At 44.9% G+C, this 26525-nt stretch overlaps 1 protein-coding gene across 2 annotated transcripts in view; it reads right to left on the bottom strand.

The window, feature by feature from the left end:
• ALPK3 (alpha kinase 3) overlaps positions 1–26525 on the bottom strand; it is a 53380-nt gene that overhangs the window by 19504 nt on the left and 7351 nt on the right. For both annotated transcript variants that reach the window (XM_043489613.1, XM_043489612.1), the window contains 3 exons: positions 25002–25123; positions 13327–13444; positions 11595–12834 (listed from right to left, as the gene is read on the bottom strand). In XM_043489613.1, the coding sequence (XP_043345548.1) occupies positions 11595–12834; positions 13327–13444; positions 25002–25123 (1480 nt within the window). The remainder of the gene's footprint in view (positions 1–11594; positions 12835–13326; positions 13445–25001; positions 25124–26525) is intronic.

Genomic DNA, 26525 nt, shown 5'->3' on the forward strand with positions numbered 1-26525 from the left:
TCAAACCAGGGTCTCCTGCATTGTAGGCAGATTGTTTACCAGCTGAGCTACCAGGGAAGCCTTTGAGCTCCCTTCTCCATCCCTAAAAATTTAAGTGGCTTCCTGTCCTATGTACCCTTGGCAAATGTACCTAATTCTATCATTATACCCTCATTCTCTGTGGCAGTTATTTGTTTCATGCACATGTTTCATCTGCTAATCTTTGAACTCTTCTGAAGAGGGCCCAGCTCAGGTCCAGGGTTAGACTTGGTGCACAGTAACTACAAAGGTTGATGTCTCTAAACACTATGGTATGTATGTGTCTGCATCTGGAACTGGGTAGAGATCTGAGGAGAAATGTCATGTACTTCTTAAAAATAACACTTGTGTGAGCTGGGGTGAAACTAGCTGGTTCTCTGGGAGCTTTTTCATTATGAAGAACATTAGCAGTTTTAATTTGCTATCTTGTCTTTCTGTCTTCCCTATAAATTCTCAGAGATTAAGGAACCAGTTTGATTTACCTTTGCAATGTTCATAGGCCATGGCACATAGGAGGTTCACAGAAATGAACCACTGAATGACAAATACTATGGCTTGTCACCCTCTGAGAGGGCATGACCCTGGAGCGCTGGTTTTGGGAGGCAGGATTCAAAGCCAAGGGCTTAACAGGGATGGAGCTGGGCAGTGTCAAGGACCTGGAATCTATTTCTTGATGAAACCCAGACACAGGGCTCATATCGAGGCTTCATCATCTTTAAATCTTTGATATAATTACCCAGTGAAACCATCCAGCCCTAAAGATTTTAGGGGGAAGACTTAAAAATTACAAATTAAATTTCTTTAGCAGTCATAGGGTTTTCCAAATTATCCTGTTTCATTTTCACATGAGTTTTGGTAGTTTCTGGTTTGTTTTTTTTTTTAAAGAATTGTTCTATTTCATCTAAGTTGTTGAACTTATGTGTGCATTTTTTTCATAATAGAACTTTATTATCCTTTTAATGCTTGCAGGGTCTCTGGTGATATCCCCTTTCATTCATTTTTAAAAAAGCTTTACTGAGGTATAATTAACAAAACAGTATGCATTTAATATATACAACTTGATGTTTTGATATATCTATATATTGTGAAATGATCACCACAATCAAGCTCCTCTTTCATTCTGAATACAGGTAATTTGTCTCTTTTTTTTTTCCTTGTGAGACTTATTAGAGGTTTATCAATATTATAGATCTTCTCAAATAAGATTCTGGTTTATTTTTCCATACTTTTAGTTTTCAATTTCATTGTTTTTTGCTCTTTTCATTACTATTTCCTTCCTTCTGATTGCTTTGGGTTAATTTTGTTCTTTCTTTTCTAGTTACTCAGTATGAGAGCTCAGAGTTTTGAACTCAGACCTTTCATGTTTCTAAAATAAATATTTAATGCTATAAATGTTTATCAGTACACTAATTTAGCAGCAGCAAAATTTTGAGATGTTGTATTTTCACTTTTATTCAGTTCAAAATATTTCCCAATTGATTTAAAGTCCTTCCTATTTGATCCATAAAAGCGTGGTATTTAATTTTAAAGGGTTTGGAGACTTTCCTATTATCTTTCCATCACTGATTTCTACTTTTATTTCATTTTTGTCAGAGAACATGCTTTGTATGATTTCAATCATTTTATATATTTGTTAACGTTTATGACCCATCATATGATCTATTATAGTGAAGGTCTTATATGTACCTGAAACTAGTAAGTATTCTGCTGTTGTTACACAGAGTATTCTATCCGGCTATTAGATCCAGTTGGTTGGTAAGGCTATTCAACTCTACTCTTAAATAAAAAAATTATTTATGTTGTGCTGGGTCTTCATTGTTGCTCCTGGGTTTTCTCTAGTTTAGGAGAGTGGGGGCTACTTTTCATTGAGGTGCATGGGCTTCTCACTGTGGTGTCTTCTCTTGTGAAGTACAGGCTCTAGGCACATGGGCTTCAGTAGTTGTGGTAGATGGGCTTAGTTGCTCCATGGCATGTGAAATCTTCCCAGACCAGGGATTGAACCTGTGTCCCCTACACTGGCAGGTAGATTCTTAACCACTGTACCGCCAGGGAAGTCCCCTGGTTCTTTTCTGTTCTTACTGTTTGCTAGTTCAATTCATTATTGAGAGGAGTGTTTAAATATAGTCTCCAACTATAATTGTCAATTTGTCTGTTTCTCCCTTTAGTTCTGCCAGCTTTTCTTCAGGTATTTTGAAGCTCTGTTGTTAGGGGCAAACTCATTTTCATTTTCTTGAATTGACTCTTTTATCATTATGTAATTCATTATTTTTTCCTGGTAATTTTCTTTTTTTTTTTCTGGTAATTTTCTTTGCTCCGAAGTTGGCTTTGTCTGGGGGCTTCCCAGTGGTGCAGTGGTAAAGCAGCAGCTGCCTGCCAATGCAGGAGAGGCAAAAGATGCAGGTTCAAGCCCAGGTTGGGAAGATCCCCTAGAGGAGGGCATGACAACCCACTCTAGTATTCTTGCCTGGAGAATTCCAGGCAAGCAGGCACACACATGCTTTGTCTGATATTAATATGTGAAAGTCAAAGTGTTAGCTAGCTGTTCAGTCGTGTCTGACTCTTTGCCATCCCATGGGCTGTTCCCCACCAGGCTCCTCTGTTCATGGAATTATCCAGGCAAGAATACTGAAGTGGATAGCCTCGCCCTCTTCCAGAGGATCTTCCCAACCCAGGGATCCAAGCTGGGTCTCCCACATTTTAGGCAGATTCTTTACCGTTTGAGCCATAGCCAGTCCAAATTTCCATTGATTAGTGTTTGTATTATATATATTTTCTATTACTCTACTTAACAATTTTATTTATTTATTTTTGGCTATGCTGGGTCTTTGTTGCTGCCCTAGGGCTACTCCCTAGTTGCAGAGTGCGGGCTTCTCATTGTGGTGGCTTCTCTTGCTGCGGAGCACAGGCTCTAGTCATTGCAGCACGTGGGCTCAGTAGTCGTGGCTTCCGCGCTCTAGAGCAGAGGCACAATAGTTGTGGTGCACACACTTAGTTGCTCCACAGCATGTGGGATCTTCCTGGACCAGGGACTGAACCCATCCCCTGCACTGGCATGACAGATTCTTTATCACTGAGCCACCAGGGAAGCCTTGTTATTTTTATCACTGGAGTTGAAGTCAATTTCATGTAAAAAGTAGAGTTGGGTATGTGTTTTTGATCCAGTCTCAAAATTTATGTCTTTTACTTCATGTATTTAGGTCATTTAATATAATTATTTAGATGTTTGAACTTAAATATCGATTATTTTATTCTTTGCTACTTCAGCTATTTCTTCTTGTTTCCCCTGTCCAGGTTTCTTGTAGATTATTTGACAATTCTTAGTATTCCACTTAAATTTACATGTTGTGATATATACTATATTTCTTTGTATAGTATTTTAATTATTGCTCTAGGGCTTACAATATATACACTTACACAGTCTCCTCAAAGTCAACATTTTACCATGGCAAATGAAATGAAGCAATCTTACCACCACATAGGTCCCTTTACCCTCTCCCTCTCTATATATTAATATTACATTCACATACATTAAAAACTATCAATGTTATATTTTTTTTTGCCTTCAAACATATTTTAGAGAATTCAAGAGGAGAAAAATAATTATATTTACCCAGATATTTACATGTTTCCTTCTGGTATCATGTCCCTTTTGTCTGAAAATTTTACTTTAGCAATTCTTTAAGAACAGGTCTGCTAGTGATGTAGTCCCTTAGTTTCCCTTTATCTTGGAATGTCTTTATTTCACCTTCAGTGCTTAAAGATATGTTTGCTGAATACAGAATTATTGATTGAAAGGTCTTTTCTTGCAGCAGTTAAAAAATATTATTTCACTTCCTTTTTAACCTCCACTGTTTCTAACGAGAAATTGCAGTCATTTGAGTTACTGTTCCCCTATAAACAGTGCATCATTTTTTTTTTCTACATTCAAGATTTCATTGTTTTTTTGTCCTTAGTTCTCAGCAATTTGACTATGCCATTTCTTGGCATGGAATTATGTGGGTGTTTCTTATTTGGGGTTTGCTGACCTTCTTGATCTGTAAGTTTGTGGGGTTTTGTTTTTATTTTTTGGCCAAATTTGGGACGTTTTCAGCCATTATTTCTTCATATATTTCTTCTGCACCACACTCTCTTCTCTCTTTCTGGGTATCCAAGGACATGAATTTTAGACATTTTGCTATTGTACCACAGATGCCTGAGGTTCTGTTCATGTCTTTTTCTCTCTCTTACTCAAACTGAATAATTTCGACTATTTTCAAAGTACACTATTTTCTATTGTCCTCATTTTTCTGTTGTTCCTAACAAGCAAGTCATTTTATTTCAATTATTTTATTTTTTCAGTTCTAAAATTAATATTTAGTTCTTCACATCTTGTATTTCTTTGCCGAGACTTTTTATCTTTCAACTTATTTCCAGAGTGTGCACCCTTACTTTTTGTTATTGCTTTAAAGTCAGATAATTCCAACATATCTGCCATCTTGACATTGTCATTCTTTAACTGCCTTTTCCCATGCAAGTTGAGATTTCCCTTACTTTCTCATATGCCAAGTAATATTCATTATATCCTGGACATTTTGAATATTATGAGATTCTGATTTCTTGAATAAATCCTATAGAGGAATCCTATAGCAGATGTTACTACTTTTGTCTCAGCAGACAATCCACTTGGTTGTGGTCAGGCTCCAAGTTCCATTCAACCTTCTGTGATTGTAGTTTCAATGTCAGTTCCATTTTCAAAGTGTTTGCAGTTATTCAGATCTGTGTGTGTGCCACCCAGTGGCCAGTCTGGGACTTGAATGATGGTCTCTTAGCGGGTTTTTTTGGTTGCTCCCAGAAGCAAGTGGGATCTTAGTTCCCCGACCAGGGATTGAACCCACGTTCCCTCCATTGGAAGTGCAAAGTCTTAACCACTGAACCTTGAGGAAAGTCCCTCTTAGTTCTTCTTGATACAATGTTCAGAACCAGATCCACGCATGACTAGCTTGGAAACAAGCCCAGGAATTTATAAACAGCTTATGAAGTCACTTTCCCCAAACTTCCTCCCCATGATCTACCCTTTACTTCCTGGGTCCTTAGGATTACCTTTTCCATTCCTCTGTCCAGATAGTTAGGCTTCACTTAGCCTTCTCTGTTGCATACTTTCACACATGAGCCCCTGTCCCTGGGCCAAGGAAGAAATCCAGAAGAGAAAAAAAAAAACATCAGAAATTGATCCCACCCTCTTGGGACCACAGCTCTTCCAAACAGAGAGAAAGAGTCTCCTCCATTCTCTTCCCTCTCCTATTAGGCCTGTCTTGAAGGGCTTTTCTTCTCTCTATACTGGTGCTTACTTCTGAGTTTCTGACTGCATAGACCAGGCCAGGGAATAGTAGAAGATTTGACAGATTTTTTTCTTCTTGAGTTCCAAAATCACCGTGGACAATGACTACAGCCATGAAATTAAAAAATGCTTGCTCCTTGGGAGAAAAGCTATGATAAACCTCGAAAGAGTATTAAAAGGCAGAGAAATCACTTTGCCGACAAAGGTCTACATAGTCAAAGCTATGGTTTTTCCAGCAGTCATGTATGGGTGCGAGAGATGAACCATAAAGAAGGCTGAACACCAAAGAACTGATGCTTTCAAACTGTGGTGTTGCGAGAAGACTCTTGAGAGTCCCTTGGACAGAAAGGGGATCAAACCAGTCAATCCTAAAGGAAATCAACACTGAATATTCATTGGAAGGATTGATGCTGAAGCTGAAGCTCCAACACTTTGGCCACCTGATCTGAAGAGCTGACTCACTGGGAGAAAAAAAAACCCTGATGCTGGGAAAGAGTGAAGGCAAAAGGAGAAGAGGGCGGCAGAGAATGAGATGATTAGATAGTATCACTGACTCAATAGACATGAATTTGAGCAAACTCCAAGAGCTAGTGAAGGACAGAGAAGTGTGGTATGCTGCAGTCCATAGAGTCGCAAAAAGTTGGACAGGGCTTGGCGACTGAACAACAACATTGCCAAATCAGTAGTACTGATCTTATTCCTGGTCTTATTGAATCCTGGTCTTATTCCTCAGTCTGCTACTATTTGTTTATCAAAGTCGTCAAATAGATGCACAGGTGTTTTGCCCACGTTTTTAGTTGCATTCAGTGGGAAACACCAAGGTGGAGGGTGTTCACTCCGTCTCGTCCAGAACTGGAACTACCATAACCACAATAGTTAACTTAACATTAGTTATTATATTTTCTAATTCTGGAATTCTAGTTTTCATCATTCTAAAGTCTTTGCTACTTTTTATAGTTTCTAGTTCTCTGCTGAAATTTTCAGTCTTAACCTTTTATCTTTTAGAATATAGGATGTACAGTTTCTAGTTCATGTCTGATCATTCCAAAAGTTGGAATACATTGTGTGGCTGTTTTTGCTGGTTCTTTTTTATGTTGGTTTTTTGTTTGTTTGCTCATTTTGTTTTGTTTCAGCTGTGCCACTAAACTTGCAGGATCTTAGTTTCCTGACCAGGGATTAGTTAGTCCCCCAGGGTCATGAGAGTAAAAGCGTCGAGTCCTAACCATTGGACTGGCCAGGGAAGTCCCCATCTTCATGTTTGTTTTTTTTCCTCTTCGTGTGCCTGCATATCATTTAGGTGCCAAATATTACACGTGAAACATTTTTCAGAAATGGTTTGAGGCCTAAGATGACGCTATCACCCTCCAGGTGATTTCTGTTTGTTTCTCCCAGGTGCTGCATGCACATCCAGGCACTGGGGGGGCAAGGTATCTTGAATCACCTTAACCTAACTTCAGGGACTGAGATATTTGTCACCCAGGTAACTCAGAGTTAAGCCTCAATCCCTGTGAGGGTAATTTGCTTCTGGTCCCCTTAATCCTATGGTACAAACCTTCAGGGTTCCCCACTCAAAGACCAGAGGGTTTACCAGGGCTACCACTCTTGAGACCGTGGGCTCCAATTGTGGTCTCCCAAGTCCCTTGAGGCTGTCTGCAAACACTGCTGAGTGTTTCATTCGCCTCTTCTGGAGTGACAAACAACCCCAGGACAAAAGCTAAGCCAAGTGCTGGGGCTCACCATTATGGATTCCCATCTTCTCCCAGATCCTGCAAAGCGATTCTTCACTGTGTTAGCTCTCCAGTGCCTTCAAGCAGACATTTTTATAGTTTGCTCTACTTGACTAGTTGCCCTCAGTAGGAGGGCATTATCTAACCCAGCATTACTGGAAGCTAATATTCAGTAAGTGTTAGTTCTCTCCCCTTTCTGTCTCACGCCCAAGCCTGAAGGATGTTACAGTTAATGCTAAACAAACTAAAGCAGAACACAAGACACAGAAGAGAAAAAGTGTTGACAGGCTTTAAATGCACCAAGGTGTTAAGATTAGGACAAGCAGGTGTGCGTTCCTTGCCTAGCCTACCACCTTCCCTTTGTTTCAGGCTATGTGTCCTTCCCAGAATGTGTTCCTTCCTCTCTTTCATCCATTACTTTATTTTTATCTGAGGATATTATGGGCATTATTTTATATTTAAAAAATTGTATTGGATATTTTTCTACTATGGTATTTCTAGTGATGAATCCTATACATGCTGCCAACCAGTCTGGCCTCTTTCCAGATGCCTTCCCTCGTGACTGCATACCGCCCCATGCTTCGTCCCTGGAAACCTACGTAGTAACACTCACCACAACCTCTTTGAGCTTATGGTTTGGAGCAAGTCTAATCCCCTTGAGTTATTAGATAATTCCTTAAGCAACGATCATGTCTCTCCCCAATCCCTCCTTCCTTCAACAGTTCTCAGAAAATACTTATATTCATGGAGGCTCTGAAAACCAAAGCTCCCTGATGGTGGGAGCGGAGTTTCCATGTACTGAGACCAATCATCCTCAGGATATTCGGGGCATACGGTACTGTGAGGTCTAGAGGCACTCAGCAGAGCCTCCTCATGTCAATACCATCCCCTCAGAGGATGGTACTGACTATATCCCCACACTCCTATACCTCAGCTCCAGAGTTCTGAGCCAGTCTCAGAAAAGATCTCAGGTTAGGGCACTTTTAAAAGGGGAACTAATATCCCACAAGCTGTGAGGGGCCACCAAAAAAATTTTTTTTAATTAAAAAAGAAAAAAAAAGTAAAAAAGAAGGTTTGAATGACAGAAAGAAATACCATGCTCCCAGATGAGAAAGCTAAATATTAAGATACTGATTTTTCCAAATTAATTTTTATATTTAATGCAATCTCAATCAGAATACCAATGGTAGAGAGACAGAAAGCAGATTAGTGGTTGCCTGGACCTCAGGGTGGGAACAAGGATTAACTGCAAAAAGAAGCAAGAATCTTTTTAGGGTGATAAAACTGGATTATGTGAGTGACTGCACAGCTCTGAATTGTGTGCACTGACCTGTACACTTTAAATAGATGACTGTTAATTGGTATAAAATCATACCTCAATCAAGCTCTTTAAAAATATATGCCTAGCAAATTTTACTAAAAGACCATTCAAAATTCAAATCTGACTAGTTTTCCATAAAAAAATTTAATATAGTTTTGATCTTGTTAAAAATAAGTCATCATTTTTTTTTTTTTAATGTGTGGGGTTTTCTTTAATGGTGAATATAAAGATACAAGGTAAAAAAAAAAACAATGGTATCTGGGAGTTTGGAAAAATTCAAACAATGATTCTAAAGTTTTCCTAGAGGAATAAATGAGAATAACTTCAAAAATGTTTAAAAGAAGTATAAGAGGGTTGCTCTGTCAGAAATTAAAGCTACAACAATTAAATGAGATCATTCTGATGTAAGAATCAACAAATACATTAATGGATTATGATAGATGTATATATGGGAACTAAAATAGACTTTAGTGGGTATAAAGGTAGTTTATAAAGAAAGAATCACAAACTAATAGGCAAAGGTTGACTATTCAAGGTAGATATGAGGGGAAATTACTTATTATTGAGCTAGAAACTGATATTATGCTATATACCTAAATCAATTCCAGACTGATTTAAAAGTCAAATAAAGGAATTCAAACAATAAAAATTATAAAAATATAGATATATGCTTAATTAACCTTGGAATAAGGAAAAAATCATAAACACTATTGAAGAAATGGTTAAAATATGTATATTGTGGCGTCTTATATAACCACAAAAAGTGAACTTTTTCAGATAACTTTAAGGAACCATTAGAAAATACTCATAAAATAATGAGAAGTAAAAGAAGCAGAATATAAAACTAATCAAAATAACATAAATTAAATTTTAAAAATAATAAAATATATATGCAAAAAGATTGGTAGATACAGCAAGATATCTGGATGGTAGACTTATAGGTGAGTTTTTACTTTTTCCTTTTAGTTTTTAGAATTTCCCCCACATTTTTTACTATGGCCATGTTTTCCTTTCATTGTCAAAAACTAAAATGATTTGGTAGAATGAGAATATGAGAAACCAATCAAATTCAGCTACTAAAAAGCAACATCTTCAGAATACATATGGCCATTATATGCATTTTTCACATGTATGATGATACATTCCACAATTTTTTAAAGTAGTAAAATAAAATAAAAGCCACGCAAGCTCTTTGCGGCAATAGCAGAACCTCTGCAGACAGCCTCTCCTGCCCTGCGCTGCCCGAGCCCATTCATCCCACCTCGGAGAAGGCCTTGCCAGGAGGATGCAGCCGTCTGGCTGTGGTACTCCCCACCGCTGTGGGTGGAGAAGCCAGACTCACTCACAGACTTGGCCACCAGCCTGATCTCTTCCCAAATGTGCTCCCTAGGGGCCCATGAGGGCCATCCCTACAGTACGCCCTGCAGTCCAGCCTCTGGGCTGTCAGGCACATGGCGTGGCCCCATCTGGCCACTAGAAGCTCACCACTCCAGCTGCTGAGATCTCATGACACCAGGCATGAGGGGCTGAGAGTCATGAACAGATTCCAGAGTCTGGTTTGAGGTTCACCCCACTCCAAAGATCTCTGAACTACTATCCCCACAGACTAACCTCAGCACCCACTGAAATAAAACCATCTCTCCTCATCACCCTAGAAACTGGCGCTCCCTCCTACCTCTTCGAAAGTCCTTTCAATGGGAGTGGCAGCTCCTCCCGATTCTCCTTACCTTCCCCATTGCACCCTTGCAGGTCCTGCAGCAGTGTGTACCTCATGTCTGTCCCTTCACCCTTCCATCTTCTGCCTCGACCCCTGTGAAATGCTGCTTTCAGCTGCTCCCCGTTCCCCCAGACCCATGCTCCTGCATTCCTGTGACCCAAGAAACAATTTCATCTTAGTTCCCCCAAAATGCTGTCTCTACTTAGGGTTGCCAGATTTAGCAAAAGAAATATAGGACACCCAGTTACATTTGAATTTCAACCAACCAATAATTTCTTAGTGTAAGTGTATCCCATCTATTTTACCCAACCCACCTCCAATCTTTTTTTTCAAGTTGATATGTTGTGTTCTCATTTTTATTCAGCTTAGGAAATTTTCTTTCTTCTTTTTTTGGCCACGTGGCATGTGGGATCTTAGTTCCCTAACCGACCTGACTGGGGACCGAACCTGCACCCCTGCGGTGGAAGCCTTAGCCACTAGGTGAGGGAGAAAGTCCCTCACCTCCAGTCTTGAAACACTTTTGCTTTCTGTCACTCATAAGAAATACTGTCTTCTTTCTGCTCCTCTATAAAACACTCCTTTCTCTATACAAACTCCTGGGAAATAGTGCCTGCCCTCTGCTCTCTGAAACACGAAACACTGACCAAACAGGACAAACAGTTTCCTTTCTGTTAATCCCCTCAATCTTGCTCCTCCCCTCCCTCTTCACCCTCCCCTCCCTTATCAAACTCCTTATGCTGTCACCCACCAGCCTCTTTCTTTGAAGAGTGCATGTCCCTTCCCTATCTCCACACAAGACCTCTTTCCTCAATTGGCTACCAGATCCCCAGGAAAACACCAGCACACCTGTTTTCAGGTAAAACAGTTTGCCTCTACCTCCCACCACAGGAACGTCTTAAACCTATTGCCATTTGTCTTGTTCTTAATATGCACCAAGCCCTGTGCCAAGCACTGATTCTCACAACAGCCCCATGAAGTAGGTGTTATTTTTATTACAGTTTTATGACTTGTTGAAGATCACACAATGTTGAGGATAGTCAGATTTGCACACAGATATCCCTAACTCCAAAATCTCAGCTAAAAACCCAGATTAAGTCAGAATTTTCTGGACGTTGGATATGTTTTAAGTCTTCTAATAAGCATCCAGGTGAAGACCCACTGTCCACATAGACTGCTCCTCGGTCTCCCCCTTCTTTTCCTCCCCAAAGAACATCCTCCTCCTCCACTTCGCTCTGGGACATCATCACCTGGCAGTGAATGTCCCTGCTGTCTATCGGAGGAGATGGTCACAGTCGGGCTGTGCTGCCCACATGCCTGGCAGCTGGGGACTGCCTGGGGCGGGGGCCAGGCCTGTGGTCCCTGCTCCTGGCTAGCACCCCACCCCACCCCCTTCTATAAATACCCCACTGCTCACTGGCTGCCAAGCTGTTACAGCAACAGTTTCCATGAGGTCAGCACCCCAAGCGGCCTCCAGGTCCCAACACCCACACGTACCTTGCCTGGAGTGCTGGGGCCTGCTCGGCCCTGCAGGGGGCTGTCCCGGGTGCTGTGTCTCCGACGCGCAGGGGGTGTGGGCGCTTGGGCAGAGGCCTGGGATGGAGTCTTCCCCAAGCTCTGAGCCACGGGTTCCGGATCTTGACTCGGGGAGGAATCAGGCTTGCTGCTGGCGGTGGGCTCTCCTTTGAGCTTCGGAGGGGCAAACCTCTTCCTGTTGAAGGGCCTGGTTGTCTGGGGGGCTGTGGGCACAGGCTGGCTGGGGGCAGCAGGCCCCCTCTCACCTCCAGCTTTGCTGGATTCCCGACATGAGGGCCTCTCTCCAGGTGTCCTGCCCCGAGAGGTCTGGGCCTCTGTCTCCACCTGGGGCTGATCTGCTCGGGTGCTCTCCAGGTACATGTCCTTCAGGGAGAAATACACTTCCGGCTCTGGGCCTGGGACAGGGGCTGGGACCTGGGTCTTCTGGGCCTGGACTGGAGTACCTGCACCAGAGGCTGGCTTCCTGGTGCCATCCGCTCCAGGGGATCCAGGCCCCCGGGCAGCCCTGCCTCTGGGCCGGGTCTGAACCTGCTCCATGTTCAGGGGCCCCTGTGTCCCACGGGAGTCAGGCTTGTCTGAACTGGGGAAACGGTTTTCCGAGGCACGATGGCTTTGAGCTGCCTTCTCCACCTCTGGCTTCCGCACTCCTTGCTTAGGTTCGACGTCTTTCTTCTTTTTCTTGGCCCCAGACTCCTTTTTGGGAGCTCTCTGAGGCCCCAGCTCCATGGCCTCACAGATGTAGGTCAACAGGCCATGCTCTCCATCCTCCCCATTCTCAGGGGCAGCCTCCCCATTGGTAGTCACCTCTCCAGAAGCAAAACTGTTGATCAGGCCCAAACCTGGGTGCTGACCAGGCTCGGTCTCTCCCTCCTGCCAAGCCACCAGGGGTCCGTCCTCAACTTCCCGGGTAGGGGCCGAGGGGACAGGCACCTCGGCCCCACTCAGCCGCCGCTTTCGCTGGAAGCGGTCAGGGCTGAGTTTGCGCAGGGCATCAGCCTCACCCACAGCCTCCTTCCCATGCTTCCAGCTCTGCTCGATTTCCCGCATCTTTGCTGCAGCCTTGCGCTTCAGCTTTGCAAACCAGCGCTGGTGGATCTTGTATTCAGTCATGGTGCCCACCTCCAAGACCCCTGAGCAGGACACAATGCCCTTGGCATTCCGGGCAGAGGCCTGGTAGATGGCGGCATCTTCCTCTCGACACCTAGAGGCAGGAGCATGATGTGGGAGGTGAAAGCCCCCCATCCCCTCACCCAGAGTCCTGCCCCTGCCAGCCCTCCCTCAAGTGCCCCTCCCCCACTCCTCACCACGGCTGAGGACACTGAGGCTGGCAAGAGGGTGGGAGCTGACCGAGGCCATGCTGTTCTAGGAGGGATTAGACCTGGGGCCCCAGGAGGCTCCCTTCATGAGCAGGTGACCCACACAGCCCGTGTAGGGTAAGGGTGACTTGGGAGCTTTTTTTGGCAGCTGACCTCATGGAAAATGTTTCTATGGGTCAGGACCTCCTCTGGCTGTGCTCAGCTCTCTGGCTGTCAGAAATACTCCCATCCTGGCCTTAGGAGATCCCAGACACTGGCAGCCAGACACGCTTCACCAGGTGGTTCAACTCTGCAGCAGAACCCTGCCCCCACCCCAGACTTGGGTCACAGGACCTGCAGGAGGGCAAACAGAGCAGAATGGGCCCCGGGCCCCTCACCTGTAGAGCTGCAGGGTGTGACGGTTGCCCTGATGCATGATCTCATACTTGGGCAAGCCACAGTAGCGGTCCAGCTCTGTGTCATCCTTGTACCAGGTCACCTCTGGCTCTGGGTACCCTAAGAAGGAAGCAGCAGATTGGGTTGCAGGGAAACCAGTTCCAAAATAGTGGGCAGAGAGAAGAGGATCCCATGGCTTTCCCAGACCACCTGAAGAGACTGGACTGGTCCACCTGCCCCGGGCTGGCAGGAGGAAGAGGGCTACCCTATGGCTCAGCCTATATTTAGAAGCTAGGCCCTATCAAGGCCAAAAACTGTTCCCCTTCAGCAACTGGAAGGCAAATATAGAGGAGAAATTTCCTGGCTGCTGATTAGAAGGGAAGCAAGGAGTTTCCAGAAAGCTTTAGCTGGTAGTAATAAGCTTCCTCTCTTCAGTGGCCTGTTGTACATCCTCATCTGTAATAACAGCTCTACTCTCAGAGGTCTCTCCTCAACACCCAACATCAGCACCAATGCCAAGCACCCTTCTTTCATTCCAGGTTCCTGAGCTATTAGTATTATTTGATGATGCAGCTAAAACATCCATCCACCCATTTGTCATCCATCTATCCACCCATCCACACCTACCTTCTCACCTACTCACTGCTGTGAAACTGATTGAGGTGTTTTTCCAGCCCGTCCTCTCTCAACTTTCAGCCCTACTCACAGAGAAAGCTCCTAGCTGTGAGGGCCACATTTCCCTGCCTCCCTGACCACCTAGCTGATTGGTCCAGTAATGGACACATAACCACTTAATCTAATTCAATTCTTTGACCTAGTATTTGGGAATTAGAACATAGAGACAGTCTATCCTTGGGTCTGGAAATAACTTGGAAGGGGTGCAACCATATTCTGCCACATGGACTGAGAAGCAAACAAAGCTACAGTGAGATGGAAATGAAGTTGATGTTCAGGATAGAATGGAAAAAAGGAGACAGACAGGATGGTCCTGATATCCTTCCAAATACTGGTTCCATTCCTTGCCTGGCCACAGCCACACTCTTACTTGTGAATTCCATAAGAAGTTCATCTAAGCCTTACCAAGGAGTTCTGTTTCATTTCTTAAGCTGACTTCAATTAATTTGCAATGGTTATTAGAAATTAGAGACTCCTAACACATTGTTGCTGTTCAGTCACTAAGTTATGTCCAACTCTTTGCAACCCCATGGATTGCAGCACACCAGGCTTTCCTGTCCTTCATTAACTCCCAGAGCTTGCTCAAACTCATGTCCATTGAGTCAGTAATGGCATCCAACCGTCTCATCCTCTGTCACCCCCTTCTTCTCCTGCCCTCAATCTTTTCCAGCATCAGGGTCTTTGTCCCTTAAATATATGTATGTATTAGGTGTGTGCTGACTACCCAGCAAGGGTTATGAAGATACAGAAGCTTGTCAGCTCTCTGCTCTCAGGGAACCTACTGTACAATAGAAAAGACAGGTTTCCACACAAGGCAGGGATGCACCTACAACTGAGCACCCATGCGCTCTGCCTTCCCACCTGTCTCGATAAACTGCCCAAGTGTCTATCTAAGACACCCTCACTGGATCCCATCTCTTCCTGCCTCATCGAGGACATCTCTCCAGCAGCTGTTCCTCCTTTCCAGAATTTTCAGGCTTTTCCTCTCTTAGATCATTCCCATCAGCATACAAGCCTCTGGACTGTCTTCCTTCTTTTCTTTGACCTCACACCCTCCCCTGGCTCCTGCCCCCATTTCTCTCTTTTCTCCTTTACAGAGAAATTGTTTGAAAGAGCTTTCTGTACTCACTCTTTTTACCCTATCTTCTCCGATCAGACTTTTGTACCTACCACTGCACTGGAATTGCTCCTGTCAAGGTCACCTGTGACTCACATATCACCAAATCTCTTAGCATTGACCTTCCCTTCCTAAAACTTTTCTTTGCTTGCTCCTGGATGCCCCTCCTTCTGAGTGCCTGTGCCACTCTACTGGCCACTTTTTCTAATATCTCTTTCATCTGCCCTCTCCCCACGACCTAGACCTATAAGTGTTAGATGGGCCAGGGCTCAAGCCTCAGAACCATTTTCCATTCTCTCTATATATAACCTAGGGGATCTAATCCTGTCCTGCAGCCTTTAAATAACTATATCTTCCTAACTCCCAAATTTGTATCTCTAGCCCAGACCTCCCCTGAACTCCTGGTTCTTATTTTTGACTGCAAACCTGACATCTCCACTTGGAGGTCTCATGGGTATCAGACTTACCTAGTCCCAAACCAAGCTCCTTATTCCCCTCACCAAGCTGAGTCCCACTTACCTCAGTAAATGGCAACTTTATCCTTCTAATTTGGCACAAGCCAAAAATCTGGAGGTAATACTTTATTCTTTTATTTTCCTCACATCCACTCCATCCGATGATTCCACAGGCCCTCCCTCCAGAATACATTCAGAATCTGATCACTTCCTGCCACCAACCTGCTCCATCAGCATCATCTTACACCTCAATTTCTCAACAACCTTCTTGCTTATCTCACCAGTTCCACCCTGGCCTTTCTTCAGCCCACTCTCAGCACAGCAGCCAGAGTGAGCCTTTTAAGAGGAAGTAAATAAGGTCAGGTGATAGCACTTCTCTGCTCAAAACACTCCACTAGCTCCCATCTCATGAAAGCCCTCATGATCTAGGCCATATCAGCCCACTGACCTCGCCTCCTCCCACTCTCTACCTTGCTTGCAGTTCCCCAGTCATACGCCCCTGCTGGCTGGCCTCAAGCATCACATGAGCATCACATCTTGATTCCTCCAGCCTATGTCCGCACATTACCTCCATGGAGAGACCTTCCCCACCACCTGTATACAATAACGACTCTCACTGCCTGGTGATTCTTATCTCTCTTACTGTTTCTTTTTCTTCATTTTCTTCATAGAATAGTGGCCACAGGACTGGAAAAGGTCAGTTTGCATTCCAATCCCAAAGAAAGGCAATGCCAAAGAATGTTCAAACTACCGCACAACTGCACTCATTTCACATGCTAGCAAGGTAATGCTCAAAATACTTCAAACTAGGCTTCAACAGCACGTGAACCGAGAACTTCCAGATGTTCAAGCTGGATTTAGAAAAGGCAGAGGAACCAGAGATCAAATTGCCAACATCCACTGAATCATAGAAAAAGCAAGGGAATTAAAAAAACCCTATATCTGCTTCACTGACTACACTAAAGCCTGTTGTGTAGATCACAACAGTGGAAAATTCTTAAGGAGATGGGAATACCAGACCACCTTATTGTCTCCTGAGAAATCTGTATGCAGGACATGGAGCAACAGTTAGAACCGGACATGGAACAATGGACTGGTTCAAAGTTGGAAAAGAAGGACGTCAAGGCTGTATATTGCCACCCTGCTTATTTAACTTACATGCAGAGTATGTCATGTGAAATGCTGTGCTGAATGAATCACAAGGTGGAATCAAGATTTCAGGGAGAAATATGAACAACCTTAGAGTGGCAGATGATACCACTCTAATGACAGAAAGCAAAGAGGAACTAAAGAGCCTCTTGATGAGGAAGAAAGAGGAGAGTGAAAAAGTTGGCTTAAAACTCAACATTCAAAAAACTAATATCATGGCATCTGGTCCCATCACTTCGTGGCAAACAGATGGAGGAAAGGTGGAAACAGTGACAGATTTTATTTTCTTGGGCTCCAAAATCACTGCAGATGGTGACTGCAGCCACAAAATTGAAAGATGCTTGCTCCTTGGAAGAAAAGCTATGACAAACATAAACAGCATATTAAAAAGCAGAGACATCACTTTGCCGACAAAGGTCCATATAGTCAATGCTATGGTTTTTCCAGTAGTCATGTATGGTGTGAGAGTTGAACTATAAAGAAGGCTGAGCGCCAAAGAACTGATGCTTTTGAATTGTGGTGCTGGAGAAGACTCTTAAGAGTCTGAGCAAACTCTAGGAGATAGTGAAGAACAGGGAAGCCTGGCGTGCTGCAGTCCATGGGGTCACAAAGAGTCAGACACGACTGAGCAACTGAACAACAATGCGTTACTGACTGAACGATTATACCCCAATGAGTTTCCATCCATCTACTCCAACTCCCTGGGGAAAGAACAGCTCCATGACTTGTCTGTGTTATTTGCTGCTATGTCCCCAGTTCCTAGAATAGTGCCTGGTATGGAGTCAACACTCATTAAGTATTTATAGGTGAATGAATGAAGCAATGCGCTAAGGGCTCAGGGTACAGACAAGGGAACAGGCACCTCTGGCTGAGGATTCAGGGAAGGCTTTATGGCATGAGCGGCATTTGAAATGGCTGTGAGGGGCATGGAATTTCAGAAAATGTGGGTTCAGTGTCTTCACTTCCCTTCCACAGCGCAAATCCCGATACTGGAACCAACTGTTCCCTTCTCTGTCTCCCCTCCTCTGCTTATGCCCCATGTGCGTCATCATCTCTCCTTCACTTCTGTATCTCTACCACCTAAGACAGTGCCTGGCACATAGTAGCTACTTAATAAAAATCTGCTGGATGAGCAAGGGGACGAGTGAGCGAACAAACAAGAGGTGGGCGGGGAGGGCATGCTGACAAAGGAACCACGACACCAGAGTGTGGCGTGGAAAGCAGAGGGCACGCTGGGGAACCGTGACAAGAGCAGGGAGCAGAGGAGGCGAGGCTGCGGCCGCGCCAGCCAGGAACAGACTCCGGGCAGCCCTGACTGTAAAGCGAGCCCCATGTTTCCACTGTGAGCTAAAGTCCCTGGTTACATCACCGTGCGTGTCCTCACCATCTCGAGCAGTGAGCTCATCCCTCCAAGGGCCCGGCTCAGAGCCTCCTTGCCCCATGATCTGCCCAGTTGGGCCTCAGCCTCCAGGGCATCTGAGTCCAGTCAGGCTGCAGTGAGGGCGGGGATGGGGCAAGAAGGGGATGTTGAGTGGACCCCACAGCCACAAGGCTGGGGGGCTCCAGCCCCCACGCCACCTTTTGGTGTCTCTTCACTAGGTGGGGGCCAACCTGAAAGTCTGGGCTCCCTGGCAACAGTGGGTTATGGAAACAACTTTAGTTGAGCAGAAAACATTTCTTTGTCCCCTGGGTAATATGAACTGTATTTTGAAACACACAAAAGCAAGGGAGGTCCATTACTCCCAGCTGCACACACACATGTGCCCACGTGCATGCCCCCAGGCTGGCATACACACACACACACACACAGCCCTGGCCAGGAGACCCCACGGTGGTACTGACACCTGTGGCCTTCCCTCTTCCCCTTCCTACCCTGACACCTCTGCTCCACAGCAGCATGCCTCAGTCTAGAAGAAATCTAGCTCGGAGACTTACAGCTTCATCCCAACCACTCCCAGTTTGGAAAAGCTCAGATTCAGGAGAATAATACTGATGAATGTACATATTTAGAGTTTTCAAAGAGCTTTCAAAGATAGAATTTTATTTGGTCCTCATAATAACCCTGTGAAGACAATTGTGAACATTTATTGAAGACTTACTATAAGCCAGATACTGAGCTGGACATTTTTCCTGCCTCATCTTCTCCTCTCAAGAGTCCTATGAGAAAGGTGCTGTTATACATCCTCAACTTAAAGGAGAGGAAACTAAGGCTTCTGTCCAAAGGTGTCCAGCTGGTATGTGGAAGAACCAAAATCCAAATCCCCCTCTTCTACAAAATAGGCAAGGCAGGTCTCTGAATCCGTCTTATACAAAAAGGAACATAAGACTCAAAAATCAAGTAACTTACTCAGGGTCACAAGGCTGGCATGTGAGAAAGTCCCTGGCTTCCTTTCCCTTATTCCTCTGTTCTTCCCACTACGAATTGTGGGGATAATATGTAAGTTTCTGCCCCCGGCAGCCATCATCTTAGACTTATTTCTCTAAAAAGCGTATCTTCAGGAACTTGGTTCTAAGTCTAAAGGCTTACTCCCTCTGTCCAGCTGGCCCCACACACGCACGAGCTAACACAGAATTGACAACAGAGGTGAGGAGAGTAGGGGAAGGGGATCACCAAGCCAGACAGAGGTGGGCACCTCGAGAAGGACAGTAGCCCTGGCCAAGGGGCCCCTGGGGGAGACAGGAGCCAGAAGGCTCCGCCAAGGCCCACTGTCCCCCATATGCCCACTGTGAGAGGGAAGAACCCCAGGGTCGTTTGCCACTTCTTAAAGTCCCGAAGGACTTTCCGCAGAGTCAGCCAGCAGGGGCTCTGCCACAGACTGTTCTTCCTCACCTGAACCAGGGTCTCACCCACCATGAAAGCATCACCTCCTCCTGGCAGGGCCCTGCTTAGCCTGACTCATCACAAATTTATCTAGGGAATGCTACCAGCAGGGTGGGAGGAAGAGAGTCAAATGTAGTCACTCTATCTCCGTGGAATAAGCCAGGATCACCACGCCAGTCTCATGCGAAAGCCATCCCCCATCCTCTACTCCAGACAGGCGTGGGGCGGGGTGGAGGGGAGTGGAGGGGAGACCCACTTTCTAGCTCTGTTTCCTGTGTTCTCTGATCTTTCTGTATAACCCTTTCCCCGGCCCTTCTCTTACAGTCTGCCTTTTCTCCCTGTTAATTGGGAAAGGCTTATTTACAGTGCACTATGGTAATCACAGAGACTTCAGTACTAATCTGCTACATGAAACTCAGGTAACCTAAGATCTCTGACACAGGTGGGGGTGAGGAGTGGGGAGGAGGAACTAGGTACAACAGTGGATTAAGGTATGGATGGTAGAGACAGCAAGTGCCTGGGAACCTCACAGCCTTACTTGGTAGAGCTGTAGATCCCATCATGGCAGGTGTTCCTGAGCAGAAGCCCACTGCCCTGGTGGGTCATCATGAGATAAGAGGATTATGGAAACTGAGGGGAGAAAAGCTTGTTCCTCTGAGTTGGGCTTGAGGCATGGAAAAGCTTACTTCCATGATGACACTGGGGGCATTCAGTAAAATACCCTAAGACTGTAAGTCAGACTCAGATCAGCTTCAGCACGTTGCTCTCAGAGTTCGTGGCTACAAAGGACAGAATGGAAGAAGGAGAGGAGGGAGGCTCCTGCAGCAGCTGCTATTGTCAAGGCACTGAGGCTGCAGCTGCAGTGAACAGGCAACATGGAAGGTGTTGTCAGCAGAATCAGGGTCACCGCGGTCATACTTGCAAACATGTACTGAGCACCTTCTTCGCGCCTGCTGCATGAGGTGTCAGGGGTATGCTCTGTCTCATGGTCTTTCTTTTTTTTTTTTTTTTAGTTCTACCAGTTTATTGCTACCAACCCACCTCCCTCCACCCTCGTGCACACAAGCTCAGTCATGCAACCCCATGGACTGCAGCCCACCAGGCTCCTCTGTCCATGGACTTTTCCAGGCAAGAATACTGGAGTGGGTTGCCATTTCTTTCTCCTGCTCTGTCTCATGGTCTTATGGGGAGAAAGAAGTAGGAACCAAGAAGCTGCACTGTGAAAGGCACAGCAAGAGCTCTCTGTGGAAATGCTGGAGATGACCTCCTAGAGCATAAGTTGGTTGACCTGGGCCTTGAAAGATGAAAAGGAATTTGCCAGGCTTCTAGGTAAAAAGCAGCATGAGCATACCATCTACTTTCACTCTCTCACCCAAACCCACTAAACTACATTAATGAGTTTTTTATTAAAAATATATGTATGTATGTGTGTTAGTTGCTCAGTCATGTCTGACTCTTTGCAACCCCATGGATTGTAGCCCTGACAGGTTCCTCTGTCCATGGAATTCTCCAGGCAAAAATCCTGGGTGGGTTGTCATTCCCTTCTCCAGGGGATCTTCCCAACCCAGGGACTTGAACCCATGTCTCCTGCATTGAAGGCAGACTCTTTACCATCTGAACCACCAGGAAAGCATATATATGTGTGTGTGTGTGTACATATATATCTCCACCAAAATAAATGGGATAATAGAAATGAAACCAACAGGAAAAACAATACTTTGAAAGCTGGAAAGCAGATGGACAAGTAGAAACTGACTTAACAGACTCAAGGCAGCTTAACCCTAAGACAAGAAACTGAGAACTATCCTTTGAACACCAGAAAATCCCTGAAGGGCACAGGAACTGGCCACCAGATACCTCTGGGACTGGGTATAAAGGGAAAGAAGGAGAAGTTTAAAAGGGTGTGGAAAACAACTAGGTCTCTGGATCTCCTCAACACTCCATATCACTCCTTCTCCAACATGTCCAAAGATGAGGTTTAGTATCTGGAAAAGTAAAACTTTGTCCTGAGAGTAAGCCAGCACTGTTGAGGGCATGAATTTTCTATGGAAAGACGTATCTATGAAATACATACTCTATCCTGGAAGCCCACCCAACCCTCTAATCTGCAGAGCTTCCAGAAAACTCAGCAAGACACAAGAAGAGTACTCACTACGGATTCTAGCTAGTCCAAGAGAAAGTAACTAAAGAAACTCATTTTGTCAGTTCTCAATTCTAGTGGTGGCCAGGCCACCCTAGAGTGAGGACCCAAGGTTTCAGGCTCCTCCTACTCGCTCAGAACTTCCAATCAGCTTTTTAGTCTCCGACTCGTAATCATTATCTGACAACCAAAGATTCCTAGATATCTGAGGAAGCCCTATAAATAGGAGATGAAGAATCAAAACAATTAAATAGAAAAAAGGCAAACTGGAAGAAACACAAACTACATAGGAAACTTTTAGAAAACTACCATTACTAGTCTCAGAGAGTTTAGAGAAAATATTACACTCATGAGAAGAACAGAATGCTTTAGAAAACAATTTTTAAAAAACTCTTAGAAATTAAAAACCCAACAAAACAGTTGAAAGATAATACTGAGGAAATCTCTCAGGAAGAACAAAAAGACAAACAGGTGAAAGGGAAGAAAAGGTAAGAAAATGAGTCTGTGGAGGAGACATGCACAGGTGTTCCAGAAAGAAAGACAGAGAAAGCAGAAGGAAGAAATCAAGATCAAAATAATCTCAAATTTCTTGAACTAAAGGCTGTCAGTTTCCATACTGAAAGCGTCCAAGCATGCCCCTGGATGAAGACACTCGTATCAAGATACACCATTATGAAATATCAAAACACTCTTAAAAGATTCCGGACAGGACAACTGGCCTCCTATACAGAATCAGGAATCAAAATGCCCTCCTGCTCTAAACAGTAACACTGGAAGCAAGAGGGCAACCTGCAGCAAAGTTTCCAAAATTCTGAAGGAAAATTATTTTCAACTTAGAATTCTATACCTAGCCAAACTTTCCATCAAGAGTAAAGCAAATAAATAAATAAAGACATTTTCAGACATAAATTGTCTAACATTTATTTACTATATACTCCTCCTAGGAAGCTACCAAAATAAGAATGTAAGTTAAGAAAGAGACAAATGTAGAATACAGATAAACAGGAAGTCCATTAAAGGTGAGGTAAAGGGAACCTGCAGGATGATGATGAAGGGAGATCCTAAGATGACAACTGTGTACCAGACACACAGAGCAACCAAGTAACACTGGAACAGGATGACCCAAAAGAGAGAGAGGCTGAGAGCTTGTCATCATAATGCCTCCTGCTGTTGTACCATCTTTGGGACCTGAAGAAGCCACTAGATGTAGCTCAATAAAGCCAGAGAGTAAACCAAGAAAAAGGAAGACATGAGACCCAGGAAACTGAATCAAGCTCAGGAGAAGGGCAAAGGGAAGACCCAGTATAACAGCCGTGTATTAGGCCTAAAAGGTCACCAGTTCAAATAGAATAGGGATGTCTCTAAGGAAAGAAGCTGACAGAGGACTGATGGTATCAATCTTGTGGAAAGTTGTTCTAAAAGGCTATTAGAAAGTATAAGAAAAATTAGTCATAGACACCAAATAGCTAATTAAAAGAAAAATTAAAGAAAGAACTAACCTTATGAAAAATAGAAGAAAGAAAGAAATATAATCATAGTATACTACAATGTTCAGTTATGACTAATATTGCAGAGACATAATAAAGTCAACAGTAAATATTTATTAAACAAAAATTATGATATAACTATTATTAGAAGGTTAGTGAGATGAAGCAGAGAAAATAACTGTAAAAAGAGCTAATTTCCTCTCTACTACAACAGGAAGACTGGGTAGCATCTAAACTTGAAGACTCAAAAGTTAGCAATATTCACATACTACACCAGCATTACAGAAATGTGTACACACCATAAGAAAGTGCTAAAGGCTGAACACAGTTGCTTCTGGGAAGGCAAATTGATGAGAGGGATGAATGGCTGTATTTTGATAACTGCATTTTTAGTTCAACTTGAAATCTTAAACTATTCATAATATATTAATTTGATGAAATAAAAATTAAGTTTCATTAAAAAAGGATTAAGGACGTTCTATAAGGAGAAAATAACAGATGAAACAGCATGGTGTCCTGAAAGAGCTGAGTTTTCCTAGAAAATGGCTACTGCCAGAGTAATGCAGCAGATGCAGGCGTAAGCAAGCAGCATCAGCTGCTGCAGAGGGCAACAGCAGCATCTCCTCTTTGCCAACTTCATGGGCTTTGGCAAGTCACCTAACCTATTCTAGTATCCTTCTCTGTAAAATCTGACTAATAATAGCACTGACTTCACTGGGTTTTGTAAGAATTCAACAACAATGGAACCAGATCAATTTTGCAAAATGTGTTGCACTGTACAAAGGTAAGGGAGGCAAGCGCACCTCTGTGTCCCTGGGAAGTGCTCTCAGTTGGGAGCTCAGAAGGTTCTGGGCAAGGTGAAAACTGCCCAGGGAACCCAATCCTAGAGAAGCTGTTCAGCTGGCTGGGGCAGACACGCTCCCTAGAATCAGGGCATGTCACTGCTAGCATGTCATTAAGGGCATCAATGCTCTTGATTTACTGAAAAAAAAAAAGGGGGGGGTGTCTCTCGGAGAGAACCTTGATCTGATGGCTGCAGAGCTGGAAGCGGTAGGCACCCGTAGGTGAGTCCTACAGCCTAGGTGGCGTTAGTGCATGGAAGCCAGTGCTGGGAGGTGTGGGGGAGGGGCAGTGCCCAGAGCCAGCTTCCCAGCCCTCACCCCTTTACCCTCCCCTTCCAAGGAGTATTTCTCTCTTCCTATTCTGCCAACCTGTTGCATCAAATTCCACTATGGAATTCGGTGAAATGCACATAATGATAACCAATTGCTAACACTTATATGGTACTTACTATATGCCAGGTATTATTCCAAATGCTTTGCATTCATACCATTACAGTCCCCACTTTGCAGATGAGGTACTCAATGTCATATAACTGGAAAGGGGACAAGCCAGCATCCTAAGTCAGGCAGCCTGACTCCAGCCAGGGTCTGCATTCAGAATCACTATATGTTACTGTTTATCAGGCTTAAGACTCCAAAGTCTCAAACTACTCAACTGCAAAATGGGAATATTTGAGAAGATGGCCTTGAAAACCTGTTTCAGCTAGACAGCTTCTTTCCTTGGAATAAGATTCATCAGTCGCATATGCATATCTGAGAGTGAGGGACCTATATGGAAGACAGGCTTTGAAGAACAGCAGGGTGTATGTGTGGCTTCAGAGTGGGAGGAAAAAGGGCCCCCGCCCGCATGGAAGAGCTAAACTGGAGAGGAAGCTAAGAAGGCCAAAGCCAACTCGCACAGCCAACCCCTCTCCAGGCCTGTGCCCACAGGCCCTCCAGACCCTGACCTGCGCAGCAGCCCTGGCACAGATCACACAGGCGGCCTCATTACCTGTGACGATGCAGGTGAATCTGACGTCGCTGTCCTCGGACACAGCCCGGGACTTGAGTGTGGTCTCAAATAGCGGCTGGGTCTCCTCTGTTAGCTGAGCAATGATGGAGCAGAAGGTGCTCCTAGGAAAGGCAAAGAACTGTTCAGAGCAGCGTTTCTTCTATCTCCACTGCACGATGCCATGGCCTGGAGTGGTCCAAGGTGGCTTATATCTTACCATGTCCATCCAGCATCCTGTGGCCATGGCTCCAGCACCTGGGCAAGTCTTTCTTCAAGAGAGCTAGATCTCATGGCCAGGATGGGGGCAGGGAAGTGACCAGGGGCTGAATGGAATCCTGACCCAGACCCATTAAAATGGGTCCCTTCTGACCAGGGACCAGGCTCCTACCCATGCCTGGTCCTGGCATTCCCATTCCATCCTTATTGGGGGGCCTTGCTTCACACTCCATCTTTCATCTCCAGGTAAGCTCGTGCATGGGGGAGACATACACATGGACAGGCCCAGCTTCAGAGATGGAGGTCCCAGCACAGCAGAACCTCCATTCATGCCATGGAGGGAAAGCCGGCTGACCCCAAGGATAACAGGTCCCAGGAGCTCAGGGGGTCAGAAGAAAAGCCCCTGCCTTTGTGAGGATGAGGATAGACCCATAGCAGACAAAGAACAAGCTGGCCAATGCCAGGGGTCTAGACCCAATGGCAGCCTCTAGTTCCTCGGAGTATCAGAAAAGAAAAGATTCAAATGAATCCTGACCCTACACAGGGCTATGGACTTCCAGTGGAAAGCCAACCATGGCTCCCTTGCTCCCCAGTGGGTACCACATGCTCAAGTGAATACTGGCAGCTCCAGGACCTACCAGCAGGACTGCCAATCACAAACAGATCCACCCATGCGAGAGTCAGGGCTTTTGGTTCCCTTGTGAAAGTCCATCTCCCAGAACTCAGAGGCATTTGTGGGCTCACTGAGTTGATCACAGACTCACCAGCACTGCTCAGCATTGACAGTCCTCTCCTGCCTGCCCACACGCAGCAAACCACCATGCCAAACCCTTCATGGGCCAGCAGAGACACAATGCATCCCTAGGCGTGATGTGTAACCACATAGCCAGGTTGTGCGGTGCACAAGCCGTGCCCAGCCCTCTTCTTCCCGCCCCCAACCCACACACCCTCTGGTGAGCAGCAGGGAGGACTGTCAGGGATGATGTGAGGAGAAGCAGGAAGAACTGTTGGGGGGCAGACAGATCAAAGCTGCTTTGCTCTGTGCCTCAGAAGAAGGAGTGGTTGCCCAAGGGCAGTGTGTCTGCCTCTGACCTCTCCACAGGGGCAGGTAAGAGTCTGTGGGAACACAAGCAGACAGGAGCTACAGCCCTACTTTGTTGGGAGGGCATCCCCATTCAGCTGACTATCTCTGTGGATGTCATTCCTGACTTGAGTTTGAGGAGAAAGCTTGCATCCCAGGAGGAAGGCCTGGAATCAAGTAAGACTTCTGGACTGAGAGGGGTCCAGCCGTCTCTGCACAGGATCGAA

Source organism: Cervus canadensis, chromosome 17 (genome assembly GCF_019320065.1).
Source record: "Cervus canadensis isolate Bull #8, Minnesota chromosome 17, ASM1932006v1, whole genome shotgun sequence".
NCBI lineage: Eukaryota > Metazoa > Chordata > Mammalia > Artiodactyla > Cervidae > Cervus > Cervus canadensis.